This window comes from Serinus canaria, chromosome 1 (genome assembly GCF_022539315.1).
Source record: "Serinus canaria isolate serCan28SL12 chromosome 1, serCan2020, whole genome shotgun sequence".
NCBI classification, from domain to species: Eukaryota; Metazoa; Chordata; class Aves; order Passeriformes; family Fringillidae; genus Serinus; species Serinus canaria.
In genome coordinates, this window is record NC_066313.1 from 20,479,779 (window position 1) to 20,492,468 (window position 12,690).

A 12,690-nucleotide genomic window follows, 5' to 3' on the forward strand; every position below is an offset into this window, starting at 1 on the left:
TAAAGTCCCCCACCAGAACCAGGGCCTGTGACTGTGAGGCTGCTTCAAGTTGTCTGTAGAAGACCTCATGCTGGGTGTTTGCCTGTAGCAAACACCCACAACAGTGTTACCTCTATTAGTCTGCCCTTTTTTCCTAACTTATGAGATCTTGACTTGTTTGTTCTCCACCCAAAGATAGAGCTCAATACATTCCAAGTGCTCTCTCACAGAGAGGGAAACTCCACCTCCACACCTTTCTGGTCTGTCTCTCCTAAACAAGGTGTAGCCCTTCATGACAACACTGCAGTCATGCAAGCTATCCAACCATGTCTCTGTAATTGCAGTGAGATCGAAGCTCTTTCACTACACGTGTGTCTAGTTCCTCCACTATATTAGGAAACAACATGTGCTTCAACTTTAAAAAGAAGAAAGGATGTGTAAGCATGTGCCCTGTAAGATCCATGGGGAAGAATCCTATTGCAGTAAACTGGTGGTCCCACAAACTATTCAGGATCTAAAAACTCATTACTATGAGTAGAAAACCAGAAATGCCATACAAGAAGAGGAATTCCACATGGTTCACAGGACTATACAACTTTACCCCTATTCCAGCAATGCCCAGCTGGAATAGGGGTAAATGGCCCTGCACAAGCCATTACTCACAAAATGACTCTGCAGCCCCACATAGTTGCATCAACAATATCAGGTTATTTGTAAGCAGTATGCAGAGATGTTTTAAAGGCACAAGGACAGCACAGTCCTCTCTCCCACAGCTGCACCAGGCAAGGTGTAGCACCTGAGCGCTGCATTCATTGATGCCTCTCCCTGTCACGGCACCCTCACACAATGGGCAGCCCAGATCCAGATGGGAGGGTTATGGGATGCTTGCACTCTTACGCAGCAGTCAGTGTGGATGGGCTTTCTCGTACAGACACGTATGAGCCAGCTGTGTGCTGATGGCATTCTGACCTGTTTCAGAAATAGCATGACCAGTAGAACTAGGGAAGTGATTCTTGCTCTGTGCTCAGCACTGGTGAGGCCACATCTCAAACACTCTGCCCAGTTCAGGGCTCCTCAGTTCAGGAAGGACATTGAGGTGCTGGGGTAGGTCCAAGGAAGAACAATAGGGTCTGGAGGACAAGTCTTATGAGGAGCAGCTGAGGGAGCTGCAGTTGTTCAGCCTGAAGAAAAGGAGGCCCAGGGGTAACCTTATCACTCTCTACAGCTACCTAATAGAAGCTTGTAGCCAGGTGGGAATTACTCTCTTCTAGGCAACCAGCGACAGGACGACAGGACATAGCGTTAAGCTATGCCAGGGGAGGTTTACGTTAACATTAGGAAGAATTTCTTCACAGAAAGGGTGATTAAACATTGGATTGGACCGCCCAGGGTGCTGGTAGAGTCACTGTCTATGGAGGTGTTTAAAGAAAGATTAGATGTGCCAGTCAGTGCCCTGTGGTCTAGCTGACAATGTGGTGATAGACAACAGACCAGACGAAACGATCTCAGAGGTGCTCTCCCTATTCGTTTTCGTGGGCAAAAACACATTCAAATCCAGCACAGCCCCCGCCCCGCCCCGCCCCGGCTCGTCCCCGCTCCGCCCCGGCGGCACTGCAGCGCCGGTGCCGGTTATGGCGGCGGCAGCGCGTCTGTTCCGTGGGGCCGCCCGTGGCCCGTCCGCCCTCGCCTTTTCCCGGGCACTGGGCTCCGCGCCGCCGGGGCCGGTGAGCTGGGGGGCGCGGCGGGCCGCACTGGCGGCCGTGGGGGCGCTGGGCGGGCTGGGGCTGGCGCTGGGGCTGTGGCGGCGGCAAGCCGCGTTTGCGGTGGCCCGGGATGACGAGGAAGAGAAGGAGCTGCGGCAGCGGTTCATGGCGCCGCCGGTGAGCGGGCTGCGGGAGCTGCGGCGGCGGCGGCGAGAGCTGCGGAGCCGCATGGAGCTGCTCATCATGGAGACGCAGGCGGAGATGTGTCGCGCCCTGGCCGACCTGGACCCCGGAGCCTCCTTCGCCATTGACAGCTGGGAAAGGAAGGAAGGTACGGGGGAGCCGCGGGGGAGAGCGCGGATACCGGCACCGCGGGTTCGGTCACCCCTCGGTGACCCTGACCTGGAGTCTGGCGTTGGCAGGCGGAGGCGGCATCAGCTGCGTGCTGCAGGACGGCGAGGTCTTCGAGAAGGCGGGTGTGAACGTGTCTGTCGTGTCCGGGCTCCTGTCCGAGGAGGCAGCGCGGCAGATGCGGAGCAGGGGCAAGTCTCTGAAGGCCAAGGATGGTAAGGCGACTATCGCGCAGTTGCGATAGGGAACCTGGACGTGTTTACCTGAGTATTCCTGTTCAGGTACCCTGAAAACAACCTGGCCTTTAAGCAGAATATAAGGAAGGCCAGACTGATGAAAGTTCAAAGGTTTTCATTTGTATCATAGTGATTTCTAATCAGTAAGCCTGACAGGTGGACTTTCATGTCCCTAGAAAGCCAGGTACGGGAGTACTTCTCTCTCCGTTATGCTGCTATGAGAAATGTATTGTAGGCACAGGTGCCTCTCAATAATGAGGCTGTAGCGCAACAGCAAAACAGCGCAGGAATTATGTACCAAAAAGGTGGAGGGAGAAAACCAACAACACCTGAAGGCTAAAGAGGACTCAACACACCTTTGTGTAACAAAGGGTAATTGTGAGGACTGGGGGTGGTAGAAAGCCTTAGCAGTGCCTTATCTTTTAAGTGGTCTTCATCTAGTGAGTTCTCCAAAGCATTGTCACGTTTTAGAACAAATACCAAAGAAATAGCTGATAAGAAGTAACTTGCCCACTGATTAATAATGATGGTGACCCCAATATGAGACAGTTTCCTGTTGCGGCTTGGAGCCTAAGAGAATATAGTGCTATTCCTTAAATGATAACAAATGAAGTTTATTGAAAAACTGAACGGCTTTTTCTGTGCACCTTTTTTCCAGGGAAGCTGCCTTTTTGTGCCATGGGTGTGAGCTCGGTTATCCATCCAAAGAATCCTCATGTTCCAACCATGCACTTCAACTACAGATACTTTGAAATTGAGGAAGCAGATGGTAAGGATTATAGTCCAATGAGGAATGTATGAAATGTCTGACTGTGCCCCAAGGAAGTATGAATGCATGGCTGGGGTAAGAGATCAAGAACCAGTGTGAGTTTGCTCCCAGCTGTCAAGAGTCACCAGCCTGTCTTGTGAAACTGCTGCCCTGTAGTCAGGGTCAATAGTTCAAAATGGTTTCCACTACATTGAAGTTTGTTTCATCTTTTCCTAAAGTCACTGATCATTGCACTACCTTGTAGTCAGATTTTTCACTATTGAAGTTTAGGGACACCACTGAAAAATGATGTTTTGTATTGTAAAAGTAGTTGTTAGTTCTTGGTGAACCACAAGTTGCTGTTCAGAAGTTTAAAAGAAATATGTTGCTGCTTGCCTCTGCTACAGGAACTAAACAGTGGTGGTTTGGTGGTGGGACTGACCTCACTCCAACTTACCTGAATGAAGAGGATGCCATTCATTTTCACAAGACTCTGAAAGAAGCCTGTGACAAGCATGATCTAAAGCTGTATCCCAAGTACAAGAAATGGTATGTAGAGGAAGGAGTGCTTGGGGGGAGCAGAAAGCAGCACTGGATGTTGGCAGTTAAGTGTACGCTCGGAACTGTGGGTTCTGCTGCCTTTTGAAAAGTATCAGAAAGCCCTAATGAAAATCAGCAGTGTACTGAGACAAAATGTTGTCTAAAGAAATATCTTATTTACAGAATCCTGGATTTTTCAAGTCGGAGGGCTGACAACTAGGATTGTAAGTCTACAGCCCAAAGAAAAACCAAGCTGACTCATCAAGGTTTTGTTGCACTAGGCAACTTAAAATTCCTTTTAGCCTCTGGTGTTAAACTAGGACAAGAATTCTGCCCCATGGACTTGCACAAATTCTCTTTATGTTGAACTCATGGTAAATGTGCATGATTCAGGGTGAGCTCTTGGGCCATCACAGCAGTTTTGAAAATCCCACTTTTGTTTTTCTGCCTTCAGTCTGGCCTTCTTAGCCAGGTAATTTCCAGGTATGTGAAGGACATTGTCCTTAATGTAGAAGCTTCATAATTTGATGAAGCTCTATTTTTTTCTCTGGTGAGACATTCACTGAGAGTTTAACAGCACATTTTCTAAGGTGCAAACTTTGAATGTTCTTCTTGAGCTGAGAGATACAAGTGATGGGATCTTCCACTACTAAGTGGGAACTTGCTGTTTTGTGTCTGATAATCCTATCTGCCACAAGCTGTGTATGCAGGAAGGTGGGGGTACACTTTTGAAAGCTACTAGGTCTTGTCTGAGCACAGGAGATAAAGTGGGTGTTATAGTTTGGGTGGCAACCACTTAGTAGAGAGACAAATTGTAGAGCCTTGAGATTACAGTCTTGCTGTCTGAGGATTTTTTGCATGGTAGTTTAGAGAAGCTACCTTAATGGTCTGTTTTTTTGCTGCTTAAGTAGGTTAGCAATGCCAGCTGCAGGGGGTAGGAGATGTTTTCTCACTTTGCTAAAGATAAACATTATTACACTTACCACATTGACTACCTGATCTAGAGTTAAGATTTTTGTCATGATTATTCTCTTTTATGCTTCTGACTCGGTGTTTTTCCCTATCTCTTTCTGCTGTCATGAAATAGAAAACACTGATTATCCCAGTGAATAAAAAAATAGTGTAGGTTATCTGTTACATCTCCATGTCTCTCTTGTTAGGGCTATGCCATATATAAATGTCATGGTTTGAGCTTGGTGCAATGCCAGTGCTCTTATGAGAATACTTCTTTTTCTGGTGTCTACTGTAAGATGTGATCAGAGAGACAGAGCAGAGCAGGCTCTAACTTAAGATTGAAAGAAAAAAAAACTTTATTAACTTAAAACTACAAAACACACAGAAACAGAGGATCAAAACTTTTTAAATTTTCTCCTCCTCCCCCCACTAAATTTCTAATTCTGTTACTACTCTTTAGATCACTCGTTCTCTGTCTATTACTACTCTTTAGATAATTAATTTTTAATTCTTCGAGAAGAGAGGAGTCTCTCTTGCACTACAGACTTCTCCAGGAAACAGTCAAAACTTCTCGTGTTTCCGTGTCACGTGTGGCACCGCCCAGAGAACATTTGCCATCGTGACCTTTTCCTTCCATGTCCAGTGCTCTCACCACTGCACATGGACCAGAGCTGCTTCTAGGGTTTTTTCTTTAAGGATGCTTTGTCTAGTTTTAAAAAGAGCACAGTCTCTCTTTTTTTGGGACATTTGACCCTCCCAAATTTCACCCTCTGGGGCTGAGGGGTCTCTGGAACAGAGATCATTTTCTTCTTCGAAGACGGAGGGCACCACCACCGCCCTCCTCACACTTTCACATCACTGCACTCTCTTGGCTTTGAGCCATTGCCTCCCCCTAGAAGGCAGTCTCTCTGTCACAGGAACTCAAGGGTTCTGTCATGGCTATTGAAGAAAAGTTAAGCTACAGGCTACTCTATCATCTCTTCTCACCTAGGATTCTTCTCAACTTCTCTCAATGTTTTTCACTTGCTTATTTTCTCGTTATTTCACTTTATCTCTTCAACTTCAGGAAGAATCAGCATTTGCAAGGTTTTTATTATCTCAAGAAGGGTTAAAAGTCTCAGGCTCTGCCGGTTTGGTTCATGAACTCCCATGGCTGGCTGCCTTGCTGGGCACCCCCCCCCGCTTTTCTTTCACGCCAGCCGTGCTATCACAGGCACAGGCTGCTCTCTCTAACTCTCTCCCTCTGTGGGGGAGGGAAATGGGGGATGGCTGCCCGAAGCCTCGAAGCCTCGCAGTGCTCTTCTACTTTTCAGCCCAGGCCTGGCCTACCTCCCTCTGGCTACATGGCTCCCCTCCCCCTTCCCAGTTCCGAGCCGGGCAGGGGAAGGTCTGCTCTCTTCTAAGACCAGAACCCAAAGAGAGTTTCTCTTGGGAGTTCACAGCTTTTTAACTCCTTGTGTTTTCAGAGGCATATTTTTGCCTTCAGTGGACAAACTAGGTGCTAATATTAAAATCTGAGCACCGATTGGCGTGACTACACCATCTCAAAAAACCCTTCGTTTCTTCTCAAACCACAACAATAATGCTTGAGAACAATTGTGGATTGTGGAAAACTAGTCCTAATGGAAGGCCAGGTTTTCTTGATGTTGATGGTTCCTGCTTCCTACTTCCTTTTGCTTTCTCCTCTGTGTGAAGACTTGCACACCCAAGCAAGGAATTGTAAGAAAGATGGAGTTAAGTCATTCAAGTTACAGTAACTTCACAACTAAATACTCCCTGTAAATACAAAAGAGATTGATTGCTTTTAGGATAAACTGCCCTTACTCATTTATAAACTTAAACATGAGTCATGAAAAGCCACTGCTATAATGACTCAGTCTTTCAAGCTTTAACTATTAAAAAGCATTTTTCCAAGGAGGGATGCTGTGACAGTTGCTTTCTTATATGGTCTTGGGGCCTTAGATTACTTTTGGTTTGATGAAGAAAATTCTTTTACTTGGATGGCAAAGAGAATAAATTCTCTTCCAAGTATGAGTTCATATGAAAGCTGTCCAAATAATTTGAGAACTACATATAATGCCGGGAATGGAATCTATCAAGAGCCCTTAGTTTTGAAAGTTTGTAAATCAGATGTCCCTGTTCCGAGTAGGGAGAGGATATGGATTGGATCAACTCACATGGATGCATCTTGCCATTGTGTTCAGCGACTTTGTGATGATGTTTATCTTTAGAGAGACCATTTAATCAGAGTTTTTACTGAAAGTGACACAAGAGTGCTTTCCAGGTGATGCTGCACCGTCCTGCCTCTGGGCACTCAGGGAAACAGTGGGACACCCAGCCCTGCAGAAATTGACTTATGGGCAGTATTTCACTGGTTCTGTCCTGCAGCATGCAGCTCTTTGGCATACGGTTCATGTCTTTGAATACTCTGGACCATATTAGTAATCATCTGATGCTGCTTCTAGGTGTGATGACTACTTCTATATCAAGCACCGTGGTGAGCGTAGAGGAATTGGAGGCATATTCTTTGATGATATGAACTCTCCCTCCAAGGAGGAAGTATTCCAGTTTGTTAAGAGTTGTGCCAAAGCTGTTGTACCTTGTTACATTCCCATTGTGAAAAAGCACTGCCATGACTCCTTCACACCAGAGGAAAAGCTATGGCAACAGCTTCGGAGAGGACGGTGAGTACTGGAGGAACAAAAGTATACACAGGAGGTGGACTGGGCTGGCAAGAAAAAAATATGAGAAAAGCCAGTTCTTCATAGTTACAGGTTGTGTGGGCCAAAAAAGCTCACCAAGAATTTCAGCATTTTTGTGCATAGAATTAATTCTGAAATTCAATGCTAGATTGCTAAACAGGGTGCAAAGAAGGCATTTCCCACTGTCCCATGTTGTAACACAAGCAACCCAAACAAAGCGCCACCATTTCTTTTCAACTCCTTCAAAAGGCAAGAGAAGCTTCTGTGTAACAGGCCAAGGGGTGTGGGTGTGCTTCATGTCCTGAATCCTGCCCTCTCCTGCAGCCCAGAGGTAGTATACATAGGGCTGCCCTGTTACATGAGGAGCTAAGGGTGAGGGAATGGTGGCTTCCTATTAAGTAATGCACGAAAACCCCAAAAGTCAGAAAGTAACTGTACTTGAGTACTTTCAGCTCCTTACATACATATTTATGCCATCTGATCTTGGCATTGAAATTCCTGTAAAGGAATTGAGGATATGTGTAAAAGAATACAGAGGGTTGGATTTCTTTATTCTGGCATGGTCCAAGGTTACTGTAAAATACTTAGGAGGATGCTTAATGTCACCAACTGTTAATGCTGCAAAAGCTTAAGTACATTGGTCAAGACAGTTGTACTCTCTTCTCCATGTCTTGTGACTGTTTGAGTCTATGGAGAATTGAAACTATGCTTTGTGCTTAACTACAGTCTTTAGTTTCTACCTGTTCTGCAAAGAAATGTGAGACTGGCATGGAAAGAGTGTAAGCATTCAAGTTCAGATCACTGGCCTGCAGCTGTTGGTCACTTAAGCAAGCGTCCTTTATTTGGTGGAAGTGTTCTTGGGAACATTGGGCTTTCAGGATCCAGTCTAAGGATGGGATTTAGCAAACCTGCAAAGTTTAAAAGGGGAAATAGCTTTTCTAACTTGCAGCCAGGACCAGCTCTTGAGGCCTATTTCCCTGGGTCTGTTTGCAGGTTATGGGGTTAGGTAAAGCTTCCCATTTCTGCACATGGATAAGAGCTTTTCCCTTCCTGTATCTTTAAGTATGAACACCCTGTACTGGCTCTCGAGATAATCCCTGATGAATTGTCACAGGTCTGTTCCTATGCTGGAAGCAGAAAATTATCTATTTCATCACTTAAAAATCCCAGCCAGCACTCTGAAGCTGAGTTCTGCTGTTTCTAGATCTTCCTAGGAACCAGGAAATACTGTTCTGGCCTTGCTGCTTATGTGTCCTTCAGCATGGAGGACTGCACAGTAGAATTTTTTCTCTGGTTATTTTCACTACCTTTAAGGCCTTTCTTTATTATAACCCCACAGAGAAAAACCAAGGTAAATGTAGTGTCAAGCTTGCCAGCAGGGCTGAGGCCTGGGAGGAGTACAGTACAGCACAGGAGTCTGCATATACTGCTCTCCTTAGAACAGTTAGTCTGCTCTAGTCTCTTTGCTGAGGTCACTTCTCCCTGTGCTCTGTGGAGTGGCAAGGTCACACCTGCATTCCTATGCAGAGGATGCTAAAGAACAGTTGACCCCAACTTTGTGTGACGTCTGCCATTTGAAGAAAGCACAACCAACTTCTGCTAATAAACTAGGGGTTTTTTTCTGTTGCATCTCTTCATTCCTTTAGGTATGTAGAGTTCAACTTGCTTTATGACAGAGGTACAAAGTTTGGCCTCCTGACACCAGGATCAAGAATCGAAAGCATTCTTATGTCTCTGCCACTGACTGCAAGGTAAGGGTGTGGTTATGTGGAGTTGCAGCAGGCACTGTTCTTAGTAAAATACTTCACAGGATTAAATCGAAGGTCTCTCCTGGTCTCCAGTCTCTAAACAGTGACAAGTTCATGCCTGATACAAGAACTGGACAAGTACAGTTCTCTATTCTGCAAATGCAGATGCTTCTCCATTGCACTCACCTAGTTGCCAGTAGTAGTGGCAGAGATTTTCTGGCAAAAAAAAATTATAGTTTTTTTTGCTTAGTTCTTCTTGATAGATTTATTATTCTCACTCCATGGGTTTTGTTCAGTAGCCCTTAGAAACCATGAGAGCCTCTGGCAGTCCTGCCAAATGTGGGGCAAGGAGCTCCACAGTTTAACTAACTGTGTTGTATGAGAAAGTACCTCTTTGTTTTCTGCTTAAACCTGATGACTTCATCTGACTTTTCACTGAGTAACATGATTTTCTTCCTGTTCACTTCCTCCATAAGTGTTTTTATTTTACAAGGTTTCTGGGGGTTTTTCATTGTTTGCTTTCCAGGATGACAGTTTGTTTTCCTGCTCTTTTTAGTCTTTTGTACAGCTGATGTTTCATACTTTACCAGTTTTGCTATGCTTTAATTTTCTTTGCCCTTTCTAAACTGGGGATAAGGAATACACAATATAAGCTACTTATCTGGTTACAAGATGCAGGTGTGCTCCTTACTCATACTGGCATAGCAGTATTTTAATTTATTATTCTTTCCACAATCCTAATATTCTGTATGTTGGTTTTGACTGCTGTTCAGCATTGAGGTAGTTTTTTTATAGAACTGTTACAATGCCAAAGTCTTTTCTGGGCAATAAAATTTAACTCAATCTGTGTGCAACTTTTTTCTCTGTCCATCACATTAATCAACAGTAAATTTCACCTGCCATTTTATTGCTCAGTTGCTTGGCTAAATACTGTTTTTAACTGTCCTTTTAGGTTTTAACCCATCTTGCTTATGCTTGACACACCAGCAGATTTGGTCATTTACTATTTATTCCCACTTTCAGGTGGTTTTGGGTATCCTATCATGAGTTCCATAAAGCTTACTAGTGAACCTCCCTCTGCTAGGAAAGCTGCCTGCTGCTTTGTAACCGTGAAGGCAGTGCTGTTCTCACCATGTATCTCCATCCCACTGACAACACCAGATGTGTCTCTGACCTGGTGGTGTAGCATGTTCTATGTTTTGACATAATTTCAGTGATTGTCTGGGTATGTTCTTTTTCATCAATGTAACTAGCTCACTTCACAGCATGAAGGGGTCATTCCTTGTGGGGCAAAATGGAAGGAGGATCTCTCTGTGACTGCTGACACTTTCCTTTCTCTGTTGGGTCTCTTTCAATTGCTTTTTCAATGAAAAAAAGGGATCTTTCACCACTTTTGTTCTTAAAACCAAGATTCAACAAAGACTCGTAGAGCTTCTAGTCCAGATTCTGGAAAAAGGTCTGTCATTGTCAGAATTCCATGGGTTCCTGTTTTTGTTCATCTTCCTTGTGATACTAGTGTGTCACAAGAGATTGTTACAAGATTTTTGCAAATAAACCTGCATGCCCTGTGGGAAATGGGGTACTGCTCTTTCCTTTTTCCTTCCAGGTTTTTCAAAAGTTGGTAAAAAGATGAAGCTAACATTTCTCCCGTCCACCCTGGTGACATTATTATTTGCTTTTACTGAACTTGTGATTTGTAACCATATCTGTCATCTCAGCCAAGAATATCAACTGTGTATGTAGCTTTGCATCTTTAGAAAAGGCAACTCCAGTCCAAACACAGCCTGGTACAGAAGTGGCTGCCAGCTGGGCCGAGTGACTTTCTCTTCTCATTGCAGGTGGGAGTACATGCACAACCCACCAGAGAGCTCAAAAGAAGCAGAAATTCTGGAAGTTCTGCGAAATCCCAAAGACTGGGTGCATTGACACGGATCATGAACGAGATTCATTACTTCCACTGAGCCATTCTGAGAGAACGGGAATACCTGCAAACCAGCCCATTCAATCTGCTCTTGCATGGTGTTTCAGTGTGTCTGTTTATACTCTTACCTCGTGCCTTAATTATGCTGTAGACTTGTTAAAACTTGCAAGTGTGTGAACTTTCTTTTAGATTGATGGGCTAACGTTGTCATCCCCTGTTGCTGTTGCCTTGTGAAGGACTGGTGAACACCTCACAGGACTACTCTGCATGCTTTAGATGACCACAAAATGGCAGACTACTGTGGTGTCTTCATGGAAAGAAGACATGAAAGAAATGAAAGCATTATCTGTGCCTAAATAGCACTGCTTACTCCTATAAAATGTTGGTATGCTTAAAAACATTTTTTTAAAGAATAAAGGGAGTATTTGGAATTACATTACACCTTAAAATGTGCTTTCAGGAAGCTGGGAAAAAGTTAGTACTTCATCACATGTATTTTGATGATGTCTTGTTGATTGTAGAGGGGGGAAATGGTTTAAGATGTGCTGCAGCAGCATAATTTGGCTGATGTGGGTTGAGGTCTCAGTGTTACCTTATGAGAAGGGAAAGATGACTTTCTGTTTGAGAAAATCAGCACTGAGCATCTGCGCTGGGATCACAGAGCAGAACAATGCTGCTTGAGCCACTTCCATTGTGTTGCTGTAAGGCATCCACTTTTGCCTTCCCGCTCCTCCCAGGTTAGGACTTGTCTCCCACCTCGAATTTCGCTGAGGAGCCGGTAGTGATAAAAGCAACTTGCGGGGCGGGATTTTTTCTCCCCTTTCGAAGAGATAATGGAATAATTTGTCTCCCCGTCGGGGAATCGAACCCCGGTCTCCCGCGTGACAGGCGGGGATACTAACCACTATACTAACGAGGAGGTCAGTGAAAAAGCTACTGTCTCCCCGCTAGCACCTCGTACCACCTGACCTGCCACGGGTTCCTCGCATACTGCTGACGCCTGGCCTGGCCCCCGGAGCGGGGTAGGATGGGGAGAGGCGGCGGCCCACCTCGCACTCACTGTCCCCCCATGACCGCCCAAGTCCAGCTTCCTCTTGGGGGGTACCGCCTTCCTTTTCGTGTTACCCCTCCGCCTCTAAAACAAAATAAAGTGATCCTCTGCTAAGTCAGCGATCTCCTCATGTCCAAGGGAAAAAAAGACCATGGCCCGTACGGGGATCGAACCCGCGACCTTGGCGTTATTAGCACCACGCTCTAACCAACTGAGCTAACCGGCCGACGCAATGCTTTCGGTGGAGGACCATTACGTGACTCAATCCCTTGGACGTGCCGTGGATGCAATCCTTACCAAACGCCGTTCTGCAGCGATCGCTCTTCCTAGAAACCGCCTTGGCGAGTTGTTTCATGGAGTCGTGGTAGAGCAGCAAGGGGACTAACCGGAGTGACGAGCATTCCTAAACAATTGAGACTTTCACAACTTTTGTTTTTCTCTGGTCCATCCTCCGGTGCGCGGGGGCAATTACCGGCGGCACGGAGCGGCTCAGCGAGACTGCACCCCGCACACGGACGGGCACCTCCCGGCGGAGCAGCAGCACCACCGCAACGAACCGCCACGCTTTGTAAGAACCATTCCCGATCTTTCCCTCTCTCCCTCCTTTTAGCCGCCCCGCAGACGGGGATGCGATGGAAAGAGTGATGGGTCCATTCCCCCGGTAAAGGGTCATTAGGATCACTTGTGCAATCAAGGCATTGATTAGAAAAAAGCAGATAATATTTCAGAATTATATACCTCTGAGTCAGTTAAAAAG

General features: G+C 45.6%; 1 protein-coding gene and 2 non-coding genes across 3 annotated transcripts; 1 reads left to right on the top strand and 2 right to left on the bottom strand.

Moving 5' to 3' along the window:
- Nucleotides 1-1,575: 1,575 nt before the first annotated feature.
- On the top strand, nucleotides 1,576-11,318 carry CPOX (coproporphyrinogen oxidase). Its single transcript, XM_018908085.3, has 7 exons — nucleotides 1,576-2,013; nucleotides 2,105-2,248; nucleotides 2,928-3,038; nucleotides 3,425-3,566; nucleotides 6,977-7,195; nucleotides 8,860-8,964; nucleotides 10,800-11,318. Exons 1-7 carry the CDS (start codon nucleotides 1,611-1,613, stop codon nucleotides 10,885-10,887), a joined length of 1,212 nt encoding a protein of 403 aa, XP_018763630.3. The 5' UTR covers nucleotides 1,576-1,610; the 3' UTR covers nucleotides 10,888-11,318.
- A 411-nt stretch (nucleotides 11,319-11,729) lies between these two features.
- TRNAD-GUC (transfer RNA aspartic acid (anticodon GUC)) lies at nucleotides 11,730-11,801 on the bottom strand. The gene has a single exon. It is a non-coding gene; the product is annotated as a tRNA-Asp (tRNA).
- A 284-nt stretch (nucleotides 11,802-12,085) lies between these two features.
- On the bottom strand, nucleotides 12,086-12,159 carry TRNAI-AAU (transfer RNA isoleucine (anticodon AAU)). The gene has a single exon. It is a non-coding gene; the product is annotated as a tRNA-Ile (tRNA).
- Nucleotides 12,160-12,690: the final 531 nt, after the last annotated feature.

Excerpts from the sequence above, each read along its gene's own strand:
- CPOX (XM_018908085.3), top strand. The coding sequence starts at position 1,611 with ATGGCGGCGGCAGCGCGTCTGTTCCGTGGGGCCGCCCGTGGCCCGTCC. Across the intron at positions 3,039-3,424 it reads TGAAATTGAGGAAGCAGATG|GAACTAAACAGTGGTGGTTT; the intron begins GTAAGGATTATA and ends CCTCTGCTACAG. Across the intron at positions 7,196-8,859 it reads CAACAGCTTCGGAGAGGACG|GTATGTAGAGTTCAACTTGC; the intron begins GTGAGTACTGGA and ends TCATTCCTTTAG.